At 38.3% G+C, this 20,303-nt stretch overlaps 2 protein-coding genes across 3 annotated transcripts; both read left to right on the forward strand.

The window, feature by feature from the left end:
• The first annotated feature begins 6,399 nt into the window (after positions 1–6,399).
• On the forward strand, positions 6,400–12,845 carry zranb2 (zinc finger, RAN-binding domain containing 2). Of its 2 annotated transcripts, XM_026998873.2 has the most exons (10): positions 6,400–6,633; positions 7,361–7,413; positions 7,632–7,740; positions 8,057–8,139; positions 8,233–8,309; positions 9,733–9,876; positions 9,985–10,133; positions 11,046–11,105; positions 11,498–11,650; positions 11,966–12,845. In XM_026998873.2, the coding sequence occupies exons 1-10, from the start codon at positions 6,578–6,580 to the stop codon at positions 12,018–12,020; spliced, it is 939 nt and encodes a 312-aa protein (XP_026854674.2). In that variant the 5' UTR covers positions 6,400–6,577; the 3' UTR covers positions 12,021–12,845. The 2 variants fall into 2 exon arrangements, with proteins under 2 accessions (XP_026854674.2, XP_035380535.1); XM_035524642.1 differs by lacking the exon at positions 11,966–12,845 and having other exon boundaries at positions 11,498–11,942.
• Positions 12,846–14,240: 1,395 nt separating this feature from the next.
• Positions 14,241–19,618, forward strand: ptger3 (prostaglandin E receptor 3 (subtype EP3)). Its single transcript, XM_026998877.2, has 2 exons — positions 14,241–15,089; positions 16,103–19,618. Exons 1-2 carry the CDS (start codon positions 14,241–14,243, stop codon positions 16,442–16,444), a joined length of 1,191 nt encoding a protein of 396 aa, XP_026854678.2. The 3' UTR covers positions 16,445–19,618.
• Positions 19,619–20,303: the final 685 nt, after the last annotated feature.

Genomic DNA, 20,303 nt, shown 5'->3' on the forward strand with positions numbered 1-20,303 from the left:
AACCAAACCGCACAGAACCACAGCTATCTTAACATTGTAAATCCAAATCCAAATCCAAGTTAGCTAATTCACGAACATGTTCTTCTGCTCTTCTCTGTTAATGAAAGCATGTAGAGTCAATTATAGGGCTTATCGAAACTGTATTACATGTGTTGTTTTGATACAATAGGGCAAACCTTGTTTATCACCCCAGCCCTTACTCCCACATAACTCTCACCCTAGTCTCCTTGGGTTCATTAGTGTCAGGAACAATGCGATGTTTTTCTTCTCTGGTCCAGTGTTTTGGTGAACCATCCGAGCATGATAAAGATCAAGAACCAGAGTCTGGGTAGCAATGTTGCTGTTGCAAGACAGCACAATCAATCGACCAATTAATCAATCAATAAATCAATCGGTTAGTCAGACAGTCACTCAGTCAGTTTATTTATATCTGTCTATGTCTGTATATATGTATGCATGCACATATGTAAGCAGTCTATGTATGTGCTGTTATTTGAGTACCTAATTTGCTACTTGCGTGCTACTCTTTCAGGGACAGCCTCAACTTCTCTGTATGTAATTCGTATATTAATGACCTGAGACTCTGCAAATGCAGTGTCTATAGAAATGGTAAACCACACACACTCTTAATCTCTGATTTAAACATTTAATTTTTTAATGGTTGGTAGAGAGTGAAGGAATGGGTGTAGTGGCTTGTAATTAGACATTTCTGTTACACTGTTTCAGTGCATCCCATTACATAACCACAACAGTGATTTTCAATCAGAACACTAACAGCTTCTGCCAGTAATGCCTATTGTTAACTATGTGTCATAGTGTTTCTTACCAGTAGATGGAGTCACATAATAGGCCACGAACATCTGGAGTAACGTTTACTAACTACACCTAAAGTTACATGCTCTTTAAGAAACAGACATGTACATACGCATTTTAGAAATAGAAATACCTAAATTAATACCTAAATTAAAATATTTATTATGATTATCTTCACTGATGTATGTGTGGGTGGGGGCGGGGGGGGATAGAGTACTGGATTGACAGAGTGATAAATGAGTCCCGTTTCCCAGCCGGCGTGACTGTACCCAGCAGTAATAGTGAACCTGCCAGAGAGAGAGTGAATTTACGCAGATGATTTACAGAGCAGATTATAACGCAGAGAAATATGATCTGGCTTCCTTGCTTTCAATGCTGCAATGCATCAGATTGGTGAGAAGTAAAAAAAAAAAAAAGTGTGTAATAAAATCTATGTATGTGTGCCTCTTCTGCTGGGAAGAGTACCTGGCGAAGTGTTGAGTGTGTGTGTACTGTTTGCTTTTAAACAAAAACACCAAACACATACAGATATATGAATATATAACAATGTGTTTATGGATATTGATTTGTAACACACACCAATTATCACAAAATAGTTTGAGCACTTGGTGGTGGAATATGTAAAGAGCAACCTCCCCACCACACTGGACACATTTTGTCTCACCTGTCAGTTCAAACATTCTACAGACAACATGAGTTCTCTGCCATTCACCTATCACCTATCACCTATCTACATAGATTAAAAAAAACAACATTTGGTGTGAAAGCTATACATACACTTCAGTTCAGCAGTAAACAGAGTCATCCCACTGCAAAACAGAGAAAAGCTGAGCCTTCTGAGTCTGAATTTTCCCTCCGTAACTGGATCCTGGGCTTCCTGACCAGGAGACCTCAGTCTGTCAGGATCAACAACATCACCACCACACTGAAGTCCCTCACGGCTACGTGCTCAGTGTATTGCTGTTGACTGCTGACTCATGACTCACAACTCATGCAGAGCCCAGCAGTGTCTTCACTTCCTGTGTATGATGAGATAAGCAAACATGCCTCCATCTATCCTCAGCACCTCAGGACAACAATACAGAGTGTCCTGACTATCTGTGTGACAATCTGATATGGGAACTGTCTCACAGTCTGGTACGGGAACTGTCTCACAGTCTGGGACGATAGTCTTCAACTCTCCACCCACCATCAACACCTCCTACCACAAACACTGCCTCTGCAAAGCCACCAGTACTATGGGAGTCCCTCCAACCCCTCTTACAGTCTCTCCTCCTGACAGGGGAACCGGAGGAACCAGATCACCCATGCCACCTGCCAGAATCCTTAACAGCTTCTTCTCAGAGGCAGTCAGACTACCTAACACTCTGCTACCCTCCATTACCCCCCATATATATATATATATATATATATATATATATATATATATATATATATATATATATATATATATATATATAAAACTGGATCGGTCTGTTACCAATTATCACAGATTATAATTGTAAATCAATTGTATTATAATTGTTTTTTTGTGTGTGTAGCTGGTTGCAGATACCGAGTAACATATACTCATGAAATAGATGAGTAGTGGGATGCAAGGATTAGGATAGGATAGGATTAGGATTAACTTCACTCTGGTTTTTTTCGTGTCTTGGTTGGAGTAGGGACGTTGTTCTGTCATGTGTAGGACTGTCTTAATGATGCACATAAATACCTTGGTACCTGATACCTTCCCCAGTGCTGAGGCTCAGTTGAACATTTCACCTTTGAATTGTGTGTGTGTGCGTTTGTGTGTGTGTGTGTGTTTGTGTGTATGTTTGTGTGCGCATGTGCAAGCACTCCAACCATTCGTAGACATGGCAGACAGCTTGTGTGTTGTCCCTGAGGAGCATGTGTTGTTGTGTGTGTTTGAAGATGAGTATTCCAGCCTGCTTGGACTGGGTAACTTCCTCATGTCCCTGAGGGCCAACAGTCTAACAGTCCCTGAGCTCAAGACCATGTTCTTCCTTGGAGAACCACAGTACTTCAGCAGAGAGTGACTGAAAATTATCTACTTCCCCCAAATCCTCTTCCTGCCTGTGAGAAGCCTAACCTGCATATGGGTTTGTCTTATATTTCAGCAAATCACTTTGTAACTGTAAGGAAGTACTGCTCAAAGGGTTGAACAGAGGCTTATGTGATGCTTATCTCCCTCTTCATTTTTCTGTGTCTCTCCCACTCTGTTTCTCTTTCTGTCTCTGTCTCTTTATCTCTGTCTATCTCTATCAGGGCTCTCCTCTGTGTGGTGCAGATCTACAGGCTTTGTGTGTAGAGAGTTGTGCCGTGTGTGTGGTTCTGAATGCCTTTAGCTGTCTGAGAGATCCACTTCAGTGTGGAGCAGAGCCATACACACCGTTCAGCACACACCCGCAAACATACAGTGAGAGAGCTACATGCACATAAACACATACACACCCTAGCACAAATCCTGACACATACACACCCTAGCACAAATCCTGAATGTTTGGTGCCATGTTGTTACTAGTGCTCTCTCTCTCTCTCTCTCTCTCTCTCTCTCTCTCTCTCTGTGTGTGTGTGTGTGTGTGTGTGTGTGTGTGTGTGTGTGTGTGTGTGTGTGTGTGTGTGTGTGTGTGTGTGTGTGTGTGTGTGTGTGCGCGTGTGTGTGTGCAACGGCTGCTATGAAGGTTGACATAAAATAAACCAATTTTAGTGATTAACCTTGATGGTTACATGTTGGTAACATGATGATTACAACATGGTTGCCAGCAGCAACTCCTGGCTAATGATACAATTAACTCATAATTAAGACATGATGTTTAATGAGAGCAGGAGTGTTTGGAAAGGAGGAGAGATTTCACTACTACTGTCATTTCATTATATAGCCAATTGTAGAGTCTGTTCAATCCACCTCATTCACATAACCTAAAGCATGTCAATATTGTTTATTGTACAGACATTATGTAAAGAAGTAATACATAATAACTTTCTCAAAGTGTTTTTTGCTTTCTTTTGAGATTGAAAGCATTTGTAATGTGACTGCGATATTTGCATATGTACAGTGTGTGTATTTCTAAAGTTAAGATGTGTATTTTGTAGAGCCTCTTTGCTCTCAGTCACCAGTGACACCGCATCACGCACAAATTGCCTCTGTGTGTGTGTGTGTGTGTGTGTGTGTGTGTGTGTGTGTGTGTGTGTGTGTGTGTGTGTATGTGTGTGTGTGTGTGTGTCACTGTGTATGCTGGTGAGTTTTTGAGTATTTGGTGGTAAGAACAGTGTTGTGCTGTGCTAAAGGCCTGTGCTGATTATATGATACTATGACTACAAGTAGTGCATGCCTTGTAAATATTTAAACTTTACAAACTGGCATGTTCATTACTTAATCTTCTGAATCTGACATCAATGTATGACATCAGACTATTATTACATGTAGGTCTGTAAATTTCTGTGTGGATATGAACTACTTTTCCTGAGTTCTGCCCAGTTAGGTTTTTAAACACAAAGCCTGTGAATAAATGCAAAATAGGTCATTGCGCACTGTAGATCCTCCCGATGCCATACCTGGTTCAATCTTTGCAGGTAACATCAGACTATCATTACATGTGTGTCTGTAGAATTCTGTGTTGATGTGACTTGCCTTTCCTCACTTCTGTCCATTTAGGTATTTAAACACATGGCCTTTTGATTAAAGGCAAAGTACGTAATTGTGTAATTTAGAGCCTCTCAATGTCATAAGTGGCTCAAACTTTGCAGGCAACATCAGACTATCATTACATGTATATGTGTACATTTCTGTGTTGATATGAAGTACATTTCCTGACATTTGTTTATTTGGAGATTTAAACAGAAGGTACACAATTATATGCAAAGTATATATATATATATATATATATATATATATATATATATATATATATATATATATATATATATATATATATGGGGTTTTGTTTTTTGTTTTTTTTTTATAATTATTTAGTTTCAGACTCTAAAGATTATTTCAAGACCTGATTTGATGTGATTGAAGGAAAATCCTAGGACTAGTTCGAAACATGCAAATTTTATACTGTTAAAGAATGTGACAAAACTAAACAGTTTTGAAAAGCGCGTGCTATTGCACAGTTGTTTGGACTCCTGCAAAGATTTTCCAAGTTTGTGTAATTTCCAAATTTGTGTTGCCAAGTTTAAGTATGTAGGAGATATACTGGATTTTGTAGTATAGCGCCCCCCGTGGCCAATTCCTCTGAAACTTGACTGTGTTTTAAAGAACGCATACATGAGCATACCATTGAACATTCATGTGGATTGACCAATCTAAGCCTGTGAAATGTGTACTGAATGCTGATTGGCTGATGGCATCCATTTTTCAGATATAGTATCCCTGTTTTAGGTCCTGCTCCATACATAAATATAGATGTTGTGTTTCACATTAACTGGACAATCTGGGTATGTTTGAACGTTTCTTGCCAGTTATAGCGCCCCCTAGTAAAGCAGGTGCGCCAAGATGGTTGATTTGCGCCATACCCGCTCGGGGTACATGTATCTAATGTTTGGTGTTATTGCATTGAAGCGTCCATGAATTGGAGCTGTTTATGTTCAGTTTTTGAAGTGGAATCTACACCCCTTTATTTGATTGGCATGTGGAAACTACACAGCGTAGAAATCTCCAGATTGTTTTGACAATTGTTAAACTTCAGACTCTTGTGAATGTCTGGATACCAGATTTGTGTAGGTTTGATGAAAATCCTAGGACTAGTTCGTGCTCAATTATGATTTTGCATATTATGCAAATGATCTCAAAATCTGGACGGATCTTATGGGTTCTTGAGGCTTTTTTGTAGACTGGAAGACTAGTAATGACTGGAAAAAAAAATTTGTCTGTATGACATACGGTGTAGGTGTTATGGACTGGAATACGTTTGAGTGCGCCTTAGCGCCACCTATTGACCACGTTTCATATCTGTAGGACTTAACAGTTTGTTCTGCACGATTCGTTTTAAGGCAGAAAAAGAAAAAGAAGAAAAATGCTAACAAAAACAAAAGAGTTCCAGACACTATAAGTGCTTGGACCCTAAATAGTAGCCCTACATAGCACAACAGCCTACAGTGCTGCACCTTTGCGCGTTGCCATCTAGGCATTTAACAGCTAAGGATGACAACAATTTAAAGGACTATGTGATCATTTTTGCAGAGGCTGATTGCTACTCAATATCTAACATTGAACACGAGTATCTAATAATGTAATTTAAACAATAAGAGCATAAGTAAGTCTACGTAGCATTTATGCTATCTTTATGACTGTAATTGAACTGGGTAAAATAATTATGTACAGTACTCCTCTATACTGTAAACTGACCAAGCTCCTTGTTGAATAAATAAATAAATAAATAAATAGATAGATAGATAGATAGATAGATAGATAGATAGATAGATAGATAGATAGATAGATAGATAAATAAATCGCACGCGTGTCCCTCTATTTTGTATGGCGCTGTTCGCCTTGAGGTCTTTCGATACGTAGTCCTCAGTGAAAGTGTCTACGTCAAGCGCCTGTATGAAATACGTCGACCCCCCCCCCCCCCTCCCCGACAAACACACAAACGTTCAAATTAAAGAATCAGTTCGCTACGCGTGGTATGATTAAAATAGCAATATACTTTAAACTTGAACGTTAACAAAATTGGGATAATTAATTGCAGAAATATTCATATTCACTAGCTATTCTCTTTCTACTGCATTCTCGCGGGCAATCAGTCAGAAGACAAAAATGTCTGGAAAGAGTTTTAGGGTGAGCGATGGAGACTGGATTTGTCCCGATAAAAAGTAAGAAAAACATATATTTTAATTTCTTGACGTATTATCAAACAACTGTTAGTTGTGTGTGCAAAAAGTAAATTTAAAATTTAAAAGTAAATTTACCTAAGCTATTACATTTTAGTTAGCCCCAAAAGTTAGCTATGCTAGCTAGTTCACTCGTACTTTGCTCTGAAAATAATGGCTAGCTACCATGTATTTCGTAATTTCGCTGCTAGCTAGTTGGCTCACTAGCTAAATATATAAATAGCTAGTTAACGCTAGCTGTGTACTATTTCACGAGCTGTTTTTTTTTGTTCACTATTGTAGACTCGTGCGTCAATAGTTTGCTAGCTAATATCTAGCTAGCTAACTTGCATGGCCAACGAAAAGGCTAGGTTAGCTAACTAGCATAGTTCATTAGTATTTGGGGAATTTTTCCAACTAGCCAAGACTCAATCCAACGCCTGTTCCCGATAACAGTGTACTAACTAGGTTAGCTAGCTAAGAGTTTATCCACGTTAAACGAGATGGATATGGAAACGCAGCAAATACTTGAATCGGTGCAAGGTATAATTTCACCAGGACTATGTTGGGTTGCTAAGTATATAGCTAGCTGACTATGCTATTTCGCAATGCTAGGTTAACTAGTTGGTTACTAATTTGCAAACTAGACTTGGTAGGTGAAGATGGTGGGCTAGACTGCTCAAAATGTAAGAATGACTTATTAGTTTTGCTTGTCCTTTGTCCATTCCAGGTGTGGAAATGTGAACTTTGCCAGAAGAACAAGTTGTAACCGATGTGGAAGGGGTGGGTGACTGTATACATGGACAACAGAAATCGAAATTGCTAGCTCACTATTACGATAGTTGTGTCACTGTAGCGATATTTAATCGCATTTTCTATAAATATGTATTGATCAATACATGTCAAAGAAGAACACATGTTCATACGTGGGTGATATGTATTGACAGTCATAAAGTCTTGTGAGTCCTGAACTGAATGTGTTCTGGGCTGCTGTTGAACAGAGAAAACTACAGAGGCAAAGCTGATGAAGGCTGGGGGGACAGAAATTGGGAAGACCCTGGCTGAAAAGAGCAGGGGACTCTTCAGCGCAAACGACTGGCAGTGCAAAACGTGAGTTCTTTCGGGAGCAATGATGGGATTAAATGCTAGAAAAGTTTAACTTTAAAAAAAGAACCCTGTACAGCCTCTTACAGGATCTTAAAAAGAACACTGTAACGGTTGCGTCTCTTGCTAATTGAGTTTTTAAATGTTATGATGAGTGATCTTTGTACGCTTAATTTTTTGCCAGAAAATAGAAGGCCCCAGGTTTTATTTGAGCTTTGTTTCAGGTTTCACTAACCTATATTGTCAGCAAGATTCTTTGAGTGGTTTTGAATTCTGTTTAGCATTGCTGTTGACAGTGTTGTTCTCTGTTTTATGTTTGCAGCTGTGGTAATGTAAATTGGGCCAGAAGATCAGAGTGCAACATGTGCAACACCCCTAAATATGCCAAACTTGAGGAAAGAACGGGTATGTAAATGAGAATACAAAATCGCATAGTTTACTTTCTACATCTATCAAATTCTTAACACCTCTTAGTAAACCTTGGGTTATTTTTAACAGGATATGGTGGAGGATTCAATGAAAGGGAGAACTTGGTGTACAATGAACGAGAGGAATCTGATGGAGAATATGACGAGGTCGGTGTTTTTGTAGTGCACAGTCTGTTTCACAGTGATATGAGAATTAGGTATTTTAGGTTGTGTTTATATTTGTAATTTGGTTCCCTTGGTTTGGACCGAAGCAGGTGGTGTTTTTTTTTTTGTTTGTTTGTTTGTTTGTTTTTTTAGTCCTGGTTTTTTAGTCCTGGTTCACACTAACATATTTACAGGATTTGTTTTAATGGAACCAAAGCGGCCAAGTCTTAACAAACCATTAATATGATAACCCTCAGCAGCATCACTAGAGGCTTATCAGGACATTATTTTTATACTGATTTGATATCCTCAAAATTCATGGGGTGATGTATCAGCTAATAGAGCTGTTAAATTTGGGCTTTGATTGGACCTGAATCCTTCAAACCTCAATTGGCCCCTGTGTCAAAAAATAGGCTCTGAGGAGTCAAACCATGTCGGGCTCTGTTAGAGTATGTGGCTAATCAGCTGTACAGAACTCTTCCAGTGGTGTCAACTTAGTATTGTCAAGAACCTGGCTGTAAAACCCAAAGCTTTATAATGTTAGCACTACTGCTGAACTCTCTAGATGGTTTATACAGGAAAGCAAATGTGTAGACTTGTCACTTTTCCATAATTTCTTACATTGCACTTACTTATAATACTTAAAATGTTTTTTTTTGGCTTTCAAAACCTCTTGTCCTTCTTTAAGGAAGACTTAAGTCATTATGTAATGTTCTGAGCATGTACAGAGACAGTGTCACTCGCAGTAAGACAAATGCAGCTTTATTAGAGGACACACTTGGTACACAATCAGAATCCAAAGTACTTAAGACACAGTCTTAATCCAGAAAAGCAGACCATGGTGCAAAACAAAACAAACAGGGAATGGGCAAAGAGAGTAAGCCAAAACACAGGTGGATATTCAGCAAACCAGAAGGAACAACCATAATAAATGGCTCAGAAACGTAAAACAGGATGACAAGACTTCGTGAAGACTGAACATAAACATGGGGGTTTAAATAAGAGACTAATACGATTCTGGTGGGTACAATAACAGGTAGGTAATTAACTAGTTAGGGGGTGGAACCAGAAGAAACCATAATAAGAATACGAGGAAACAAAACCAAGAAGTAAATAAACGCGGCATTGCTGTAGGAGCTACGATCCCGGGGTGGGGGGGGGGGGGGGGGGGGGGGGGGGGGGGGGGGGGGGGGGGGGGGGGGGGGGGGGGGGGGGGTGGGGTGTACATGACACATTAAGAGGTCTAGTCTTGAATCCTCTGTTGGCAGTAATCGTTTATCTTAAAATGAAAGTTATGGAATTAGTCAAACTAAGAAACAAAATGTACCAGAAGTTTTAGGATTAGTAGAAGAGGGTACAGAACGTACAGTGGAGCTTGAACCAATGTCTTGTTTTAACTATAACACCTTTAACTTCCCCCCTACAGTTTGGACGCATAAAGAAGAAGTATCGTGGAAAAAACAGAAAAGAGACTGAGAAAAAAGCAGAACCAGAAAAGGATGAAAAATATGGTGATGAGGATGAGGATGATGAGGATGATGATGGAGATCTGTCAAAATACAAACTTGATGTAAGCTCAGAAATGGATAGTTAAGACCTAAATAGATCATACTAATAGAAATACATTTTAAAAATCTTAAATGGGTTACTGGGGAAACTTCGTTTTAAACCCCATTAGGATGATGATGATGATGATGATGCGGATTTGTCCAAGTATGACCTGGATGCCAGTGATGAGGGGAAACCCTCAGGGAAGAAAGCAAGTGCCTCTGGCTCCTCCCGCTCCTCCTCTCAATCCTCCAGCTCAAGCTCACGGTCCAGGTCCAGGTAAAAGGGTACAGGTCAAGGGTAACTCCAGTCAAAATGTCAGTATCAGTTCAAACTTTCATTCAGATCTGTTGTAAAATGATCTCTGTCTAATATTTTACACACTTTTTTCCTTTTCAATATACCTCAGTTGACTTTCACATGGAAACACAAGGCGCATTTATTTCAATGTTCCAATGTGCCTTTTATATTATCCACTGTTGGTAAGATTTATTTGGTGGGGGAAATGGAATCTGACAACAGTCCTTGACCGTTATATTGCAGTGCTTCCAAACACGGAGACAACAATGGATGTGTACTCATTGGGAGTTCTGTTTTTGTAAAGTTTTTTTGTTTGTTTGTTTTATACTCACAGCAGTTGAGTGAAGTTAGAATAAGCAGTTGGCAATTTGGCACCAAAACACTATTTGTTACAGTTTCAGATTGTATATTTCTTTGCTTGACAGACACTGTCACTCCTTTTTAAGTCGAAGTCAAATTTATTTATATAGTGCTTTCTACAACACATGTTTTCACAACACAGCTTTACAAATGTAAGGGTCCAGGTCCCTAATCAATCCAGAGGTGACAGTGGCGAAGCAAAACTACTTGGTTTTGAGGTAAAAACCATGGGAGGACCAAGATTGAAGAGGGAACCCAACCTCCTTGAGTGGCCCAGCTAATAAACAGTCTGTGTTTTATTACATTGTTTCCTCCCCTAAATACTTCTTACTTTAATAATTATTCTGATTCCTAATGGGTTCTTTAAACATGGTAGGCATTTACCAAAGAGAGGGGGAGCATTTTTTCCTCACAGTAACCATGGCAGTGTAAGTGGAAAGGCAGCAGGTGCTCTCTTCTCTCGCGTTAACCATTGAGCAGAGTACCTTTTCATTTGGTGGGGGAAAATGGAAATGTTGCTTTGTTTTGCAGATCCCGTTCCAGGAGCTCGTCCGGTTCCAGGTCACGCTCTCGCTCCAGGTCTCGCTCAAGGTGAATGAGGTGACATGCACTCTCCATGGGAGAGAGTGTATGTGAACTGGCAGTGGTTGCAGAAACCACTTTGGATTCAGCCAAAGAAGCACAAATTCACTGGATCTAAAAGCGTTTTTAATTTTGAAACTGTCAGTCGAACAGATCAGTAAAGTTACTTTTATTTTGTTTTGTCTTTCCACTGCCAAGTGTTCTCCAGTAGCACCACATATTAAAGGCATCCAGCACCAGAGATTTCCTATCTAATAGACAAGTTTAGTTTAGAGAGGTGGATACTATAAATACAGTAGCTGTTCTCTGTCCTCTGTCTATTTAAATCCCTTTGGTACACTTTTTGAGTAACTTTGTTATATTTCGTTTACTGATGAGAGTGCCTACTATTCCTTTAAAAGATCCAGCTCCCGCTCTGGCAAAGACTCAGCTTCACCAAGAAAGAGATCTCGCACACCATCACCATCTCCTGAGAGAGGCCAGAAGAGGAGTCGCTCCAGGTCATCTTCTGGTGGCTGCAAAAAAAGACGCTCTCGATCACAGTCGTCCGAAAGGTTTGGGTTTCTGTGGTGTAAAAAAGATTGGTCTACTGGTGTCCGTTTTCATTGTGTCACACTTCACAAATGATAAAATTTCTCACTTATGAAACAGCTCGACTGACAGGTGTATAGCAAAAATGATGGCGGAGGGGGGAGCAAAAAAACACGATACTGAGTTTATGCACACTTGGAGAAATTGATGATTCATATATCTAAGCTGGCCATGGTGTCTCTGTCTCTGTCTCTTTTTCTCTCTCTCTCTCTCTCTCTCTCTCTCTCTCTCTCTCTCTCTCTCTCTCTCTCTCTCGCGCTCTCTCTCTCTAACTGTAGACGCCGAGGCTCTTCTGGATCCTCCAATTCTGGCTCAAGCTCGCAAAAGAAATAAGAAAAAAAACTGTCTTAAATAAGGAAACAGGTCTTTCTATAACTGCATGTTGTGTTTAGAAAAATCACAAACTGTGCTGTTTTAAGTATGAGTGTTGCAGTTTTTTTTCCATCATAAATCCTAGCAAACAATCTGCCTTTCTGACCATTTAGGCTAGATGAACCCTAAACAAGACAATGTAGTTCCATATTGGCGGTAGTTATACAAATTGGGGGGACATTTATTGCCATTTTAATGGTACATCCATTTTAGAAATTCACAGATCATGATGCACAGTGGGGTTATTCCATGAATGAACTACAGCTTTATTTGGACATGTATACTGCTGCTGGTTTTACACATTCTGTGTCTATGGTCAGTTGGGACAGCCTTAAGAGCTGAATAAGCGTTACTGGCTCTGGTCTGTGGCAGCATCATTTTGAGAATAGCAGAGAGGTTTTGTTTTTTTTTTGTTTTTTTTCCCCCCTTTTCTTTCAAGCTTTTAACCACTTCATCTAGTTGTATGAGGTACAGGTAAGTATGCTTTTATTTTTGTTGATAAATGTCTTGGCCAAATTGATTAAATTATGTGAGGATTTTGAGTTAATCTTCAGTTTTCTGCAATGACCTGAGATCAAGATTGGAGTAATTCTAATTTTAAATTAATTTGCAAGTTAGGCCAACATCTCTTCAAAGTAAAACTATCTAGGTCTATAGAATTCATTTGTTAAAAAATACTTCGGGCATATCAGATATTTTCCTCTTCAGGCAACATTTATAGAAACTTGTTTACCATCAATTGGAACTAAATGGCAATGTGAATTAAAAAAAAAACTGTTAATCTTATTTTTCTTTCTGTGTGGCAAATCTTTGAATGAGAAGTGGGTATGCATTCACCAGACACCTGTCATGTAGGTATACTTTTTAGGTATATCTTTAGAGATCTTTTTGGATGCCTAATACACTTTTTCCAGCTGAACAACCAAAAACGTGCCAATGTTAATACTGTTAAATGGGTTGCCATTCACACAATAGCTGGTTAACTGGTCCTGTGACCAGTGACTACTAGGGCAGAGCATGGCTATTAAATTGTGCATGCCATTGGACCTAGTGAATTGACCAGGGAGCGTAGATGCAAGGGTGGCATTTCTAATAAAATAATTAAATAGCGCCAGATGGTAGAAATATTAACTCATGTAATCTGCATTGGAATTATAATTACAAACCTACTGGAGTGATGGCCTACATTAGAATACAGCCGATGGCTTTGTTAAATGCACTTTTGTTTTTCCAAGTTGTTATGGACTAAATTGGAAGTGAAAAATACGTCATAACAAGTTTAGTTTGTATTCGCGAGGTCATGCACGCGGTGACATTACAAATAAAAGATTCGTAGTTTTGTTTTACGCGCATATCGTTTTGGAAGAGTTGAATGTTTACCGCTAGAGGGAGTCGTTGAGCCATAATTCAATGCGTCCTTTTCTAATGTAACCAGCTTTAAAGAGAGATAGTAAGCGTTTATCGCCCTCGTGCATCGGTGTACAGAAATGCATTAACATTCTCGCAAATGTTCAGTTTTAATTTACGTAACTGCAAATCCACTGATCAATCAATGTAATAACATGGGTATTTGACTTTGCAATCAAAAGATGGTTGCTGTAAACATGCATTCACGTAGCAGTTGTTAAACTGTGGAAGGTTTGTTTCCTGTTCCAAAGCATAAAATATGATTATTTTTCAGGACTGGTTAGGCCCCCTTGTTCCAGTACGAACCTCATTACTCCTAGTGTAGTGCTGATATTGTAACAGGATGGCGGTCAGAAGGAAAGCGCAGAGTTGTAACCGTCACAAATAGGAATAACATTTTATTATTCTCCACAGGGATTAACTGCAGTGTACTCTGGTCAAAGATGTAGAGGTAATAAAGGTTTTCAAGGAAACATGTTTGGCAGTGGTATTTCAGCTGTGCAAGCAGTTTGCTTAAATTATAAGTTTTTGGCCGTCTCGATTTATACGTAATATTATTTTAATCATGGTTTAACTCTTCTGTTAGGCTACATGTATTGCGTGTGGTTTTATTGGATCGTACAATAAACTACTTTAGATTTCCACAGAGAAGTCCCGCCTCTGTGTCTATAATCTTAATGCGCGTTCAAACACTTCTCCACAATCTGGAGACTGGGTACACACGAAGAGTTTGGCAAGCCATATTTTAATCACGACCATGATCACCGAGGAAGGATGACATCCAAATGTAAAACCGATTTGCCTTACAATACTTCCACTGAAGCAATGTGGGAGTCTAACGTTTCCAAGTCTTTGCGTGACAACAATGCCAACAGAAGCACCAACTGTGGATCTGTGTCCGTTGCTTTTCCTATAACTATGATGGTTACAGGAATGGTTGGGAATTTCCTTGCAATTTTACTAGTTTGTAATTCATATAGGAAAAGGGAAAACAAAAGGAAGCAGTCTTTTCTGCTCTGCATCGGATCTTTGGCATTGACTGACCTGTTTGGCCAACTACTCACAAGTCCTATCGTTATTTCGGTTTACAGAGCAGGGCTGAAATGGGAGCGCGTCGATGAGTCGGGAACTTTGTGCGCGTTCTTTGGTGTTTGCATGACCACCTTTGGGCTATGCTCACTTTTTTTAGCCAGTGCCATGGCAATCGAAAGGGCTTTAGCAATCACAACTCCTCAGTGGTATTCAATAAACATGAAACCTAATGTGACTAAGCAAGTGCTCGTCACTATTTGGTGTCTAGTTTTATTTTTCGCCTTATTGCCCGTTGCCGGCGTTGGGAAATATACTTTGCAGTGGCCAGGGACATGGTGCTTTATTAGTACTGGTGACAGAGATGTAACGGGAAATACGTTCTTTGCCTCTACGTTTGCTATATTGGGGATATTTGCGCTGCTTGTCACTTTCTCCTGCAACGTTGTCACTATCCGTGCATTGGTCGTGCGTTGCAAAATGAAACCAAACGCATCCCAGTCGTCCAAGCAATGGGAAAGGCTAACTACAGAGACCGTCGTTCAGCTGATGGGAATCATGTGCGTTCTGCTCATATGCTGGTCGCCTTTACTGGTATGTATAGTAAGCTTTACACCGAATAAGCGCACATATAAATCAGTTACAGCCTACACTTTAAACCTGTGTATCAGTCCGAGCAATTTAGTGATTGGAGATCGTGTCAAACGTTATTCTGTTCTAAACGTCTTTGCGGTACTTTTTTTAAAAAAAATTATATTTACTATGCTTTTAAAGTATTTATATTGTGTAGCAGATTGTAATAGCAGCTGGCAACACTTGAACAGTGTTCGACTCCTGCCGGTTTCCGTTAGGACACTGAATGTGGGTTGAAGCCTGTCTTTGGATATGACCAGACATTTTACAAAGTGTAAAATCCTTCCTATTTTCTTTCGTTCTACCAAGTTGCTAACGAACGGTAGTTGCACACGTTATGTAGGCTTCAGTTTTGTCCGTTGTGCAGCAAACCAGCTCCAACATGAAACCGATCTTGGTTTGTTCTGAATCCTGCCGTTTGTCATGTTGACATGATTCACGTTGATGCATCTATTCTATATGTTGCTATACAACCTAATATTTGCTATAAATGTTGATTTTAAATCTCAAGAGATAAGCAGGGACTTCATCAAATGCAGGGGATGTGCATCAAAGGAGCATATGTGATATCAGATTATGAAACGAAGAAACTGACCTAATAAAGTATCAGAATCGATGGCAGATACTTTCAAATAATGACAATGCAATTCTTCATATCGTGCAGAAAGAACCCAAGTACTAGAATATAAAAATGTATATTCTGATTTTAACCTGAATGACCATAGTCTGGCTCAGTGCAGTTATGGCTTATTCCAAATGTCAGATGCATAACTTTTGATTAGATTAGAAGTTGAGCACATTGTTCTAAACCACTAAAATGTGTGGGAAGTTGTATTAGTGATTTGATATGTACCTTCAAGGAATAGCCTGTTGCTATTATTTAGGCCTATGTTTATTAGTCGCTATTATTTAGAGGTTTGTTTACCCTGTTACAATCTTGTGCATTTTTCATGCTATGAATTCTCTTTTTGTAGATACTAATGTTAAAGATGATCTCCAACCATACATCTTCTCATCAGTGCAAGTCAGATGTCACTCTCCTGCCCAGTCAGGATTTACAGATGGACTGCAACTTTTTTCTAACAGCCATACGGTTGGCCTCTCTGAATCAAATTTTGGACCCTTGGGTTTATCTGCTCCTCAGGGAGATTCTGCTGAGGAAATTCTGCCAGATGGCCAATGCAGTGTCCAACTGCTCACTGGATGGACAAAAGGTGACTTACATTGTTCCGGATTATATAATGAAGGAGGCCATTGAGAGAGACGAGTCACAGAAACTGTCTTCTCTTGACCCTGGTGGAAGTGTACAGCCATGATAAGTTATTTATATACTATTTATATAACACTGTATAAAAAAGTTTATTTAAGAAAAGGACAGTGAAGTGTTTAAGATAAATCTAATAGAGTCAACATGCACTTGGTTCTGATTGGTAAGATTTGTGAATGGTTGTGTGACCATGACATAGCATGCAAGCAGTTGACCCTGTTTAACGGCTTGAGCTGACCTGCCATATGTGCATGGTTATGAATTACATATGTGAAGCAAACACTGCAGTCAGAGACATTAACAGCTAAAGCTGTATAGCAATACCAGAGAAAAACAGTTTTCTGGGGTTCAAAGGAAATTCTGAGTGCTGTTCATTAAACACCAGTTATCTGTAATGTAGTTAAAGCATTGCTTTTTATGGGCCCACTGTTTGGAAAGTAAATAAAGAGCTTTAATTTCCTGATTAGGATATAATTTGCCATATTATTTAATTTCTTTGCAGCAAAGCACTGAATGGTCTCAAACCTCTCTACACCAATCCTATTTTTATCTGCTGTTATGACAAAGGAGAAGAATTACAGACATGATAGCTATAATAAGATAATGGCATCATAAAATTGGGTGATCAGTTAACTAACTAAGGTACATCTCACAATGAACCTCTTGATGTTCGGCCAGTGTGACCTGTCTACCAAATTGTATTAATGAGTTCCTTCATTACTGCTTTCTGAGCCACCCAGTACCCATGGTAACCAGGGCTCATAGCTTCAGAAATGTAGTCCTTACACTTGAAACTGTTGCTTTCATAGTGGAGTTCAGGTCATGTAGTGCCCATATTTGACCATGCCACACATTGATATAATAGACGCCTTGTCTCATGTGATTTAAGCCTGTGTGTATTAGTGTGTTACAGTATTATGTTCTTCCACTGCACTGAAAGAACTCTTCATAAAACAATCAGTAGTTACACAGTCAGTCAAATTGCTAGAAATAAAGAAACAAACCCAGAAGTAAAAAGTGCCTTATTTAATATTCCTTCTTGTCAAAAGACAGAAAGTCATTGCTCTAGTCATGTTGAGGTTGCTATTATGTATGATTTAAGAGAATTGTGTCTGCAGGAGACATTTTTGTGCCTTTTGACTACAGAGAGTACTATTATAAAATTCAAAATAATTCTGATGTCCGTATTTGATTGTTGATTCTGATTCCAAAGGGATCCATTTTTTTGTGTTGGTAATTTTACAGCCAGTACACATAATTTTGTTGCATCACACTGTGCAATAAAGTTGTTTTCATACTGAGATTTCTGTGATTACTGACATTGCTAGCTGTAATTAGCTGCAAAGTGAACTATTAGCATTCAGTCGAATCAGCATTCCGTAATATACTTGGCAATACTGAGAGGTCTAAAGGCCGTAATTTCCTGGAAATAAAACAGTTGTGCAAAACATAATGGGTTATTAATGAAAATACACCATTCATGCTGTACCTTCTCAGAGTTACACTTGATATGGTCTTATGGTAGTTTTCTCACAAGTTCAGTTCTTTATTCACTACCCTGTAGTGTCTCCTCTTAGACGAGCAAAATATGGTGTCTATTTCCAGCTGTAAATGATTGTTATAAATAAACATGTTCTCAAAATCAAACATAAACCACCCAAAAACAAGTCATGATGACCATGACACAAAAACAGATCTTTTTTATTTGCTCCACTCCTGTGAAAAAGTGGCATTTCCTATCTTGTGTATAATGTCAACATTATTTACATATGTGCAATATGGCCTTTCCTAAGCATTCGCATATGATTTCAAGGATATGATTATTGAAATTAAATGGATATGGATATGTGTCAAGTCTTAGACTCTAAATGTCCTAATTCATTTTAGATATTACCAGCATAGGTATACACAACTTTATAGCAGGAGTAAGAAAGTGCAACATACTATTTATTATATACATTCATAATATTTCATTTATAATAATACTGGTCAGTTTAAATTTTGAGCACTTACTGTTAAACAGAGCATACATTTGCATACATTTATCAGTATGATACTGTCGGTGCTGCTTTGTATTTGAACCCATGTTGTTGTTGTTGCTAACACTTGTAGGTGGTGAACTACATGATATAGAATATCCTCAACTATATCATCATTGAATTTCTCATTTGAGAGGTTGATGTACCAGTTTTTTAGTGACCTATTCAGTGCTTTGTTAGTTTGAGTGCTGCCATGCATTTAATGGTATATATTTTAAGACGTAACATTGTGTTCAAAGGTATACATACATTTAATGAACAACAGCTGTTATTGTAATGCATGTATTATATTGAAAGGAGTCATAGACCAATTTATTGTTTTACCATCATGAGCTCTTATTACCAATTATTATTTGGTTGATAATTTTGTTCCTTCAAGACACAAGGGAGACATTTAATACAATTACTTGAAAACCACATGGTATGCTAAACTGTGATATTTATGAGCCAAACTATGAATACTTGCCATTTTGTATTCATGTTAGTTTGGAATTATGTATCCAGCTGAAGAATGTCTGATTGTAGTATTGTTGTATTCATTATTACATAAAAGTCTACACTGATAATGTCTGTATATAAGCAACAATGTTCACCATGGTTCTTATGCATGTATTAAAAAGTGTTAGGCAATGCTTACATGTAAAGCCACCAGCAATGTTCTGTTTCGAAACCTTTCCCCTAGTGAATAAATGTTAGATAACTGTTATGAGTGCCACTGCTAAGTCTTCAGAATATTTTTTCTTTAATGTACAGGGACTAAATGCTTTTTATGTGCATACGGATAATTTCTCACACCATAAATCCTATGATACTAAGCATAGGGACATGGTTCTGCTTAAGTACATGATAAGAAGCATTTGGAAATGCTTGCAACTGTTTGCAAAGTCTGCCAATTTGTTTTAAGCCATCAGTCAGTGTTCATGGCTTTTACTGTGCCTCAGATATATGTCTGTATTCTGTGCTGCCTGAGTATCTACAGGGACAGACTGTATTTCAGAATGGGCCTATAACTTATTTGAAGATTCATTTAAAATCCCATTTTGAGCATGCCAATTAAAACATTGCACAATAACCATAAGTGTGTCTGTTATTAAAACATTATAATATTCTGAGCTTTTATTTTGTCTTAGGATTTTATGATGTTTATTGATGGTGATCATATTAAATTGTAATTGTGCTAAGTAGAACTGACTTCTAACAGTTTAGGACACTTATGGATTAACATGTCAACATCTATATGCTTAGTCATTATTACAGCATGTGCTGCTTGTTCAGCAAAATTAAAAATAGCTTGACGTGACACTCGAGATGATGAAGGCCATTTGTTTTGCGCTGTTTCTGTGTTTGTTTAAATGGTTCTTTGTTATGCTTAACACTTTACATCGTGGTCTTTTGTTTTTGAAAATTCAGTGTTCAGAAATGTAATTCTGTTCTTTTGGTATTTTAATGTACTATACTCTTGGGAAAATATCTTTTACACTCTGAAAACTGACAAATGCTCCTAATTTCCATGCTTCCTCTGACTGATAAACATCTCTTGAACAGATAACCATACCTGTTCTTGCTGTGTGCACTGGTTACATAACAAAGAACTGCATGTGCCAAATGTTTGTCCTTTACTGAGTCAAGGAATAATATCCAATGAATCACAGTCCATTAAATACATTACAATTAGTTATTTAAAATGTGACCTAAAATCTACAGTCATTTAATCAGGTAAACCCTAAATAGTAGCTGTATTATAAATAGTTGTAGCACTTTTACTGGTGCAATAACAAACCTCTTTTCATATGGATAATCTTAGGGATATGTATGTGGTGAATTAACTGACATGAACCCATTTTTCTTTTAAACCTTTAATCACACATT

The sequence above is a fragment of the Electrophorus electricus genome, chromosome 3, assembly GCF_013358815.1.
Source record: "Electrophorus electricus isolate fEleEle1 chromosome 3, fEleEle1.pri, whole genome shotgun sequence".
NCBI lineage: Eukaryota > Metazoa > Chordata > Actinopteri > Gymnotiformes > Gymnotidae > Electrophorus > Electrophorus electricus.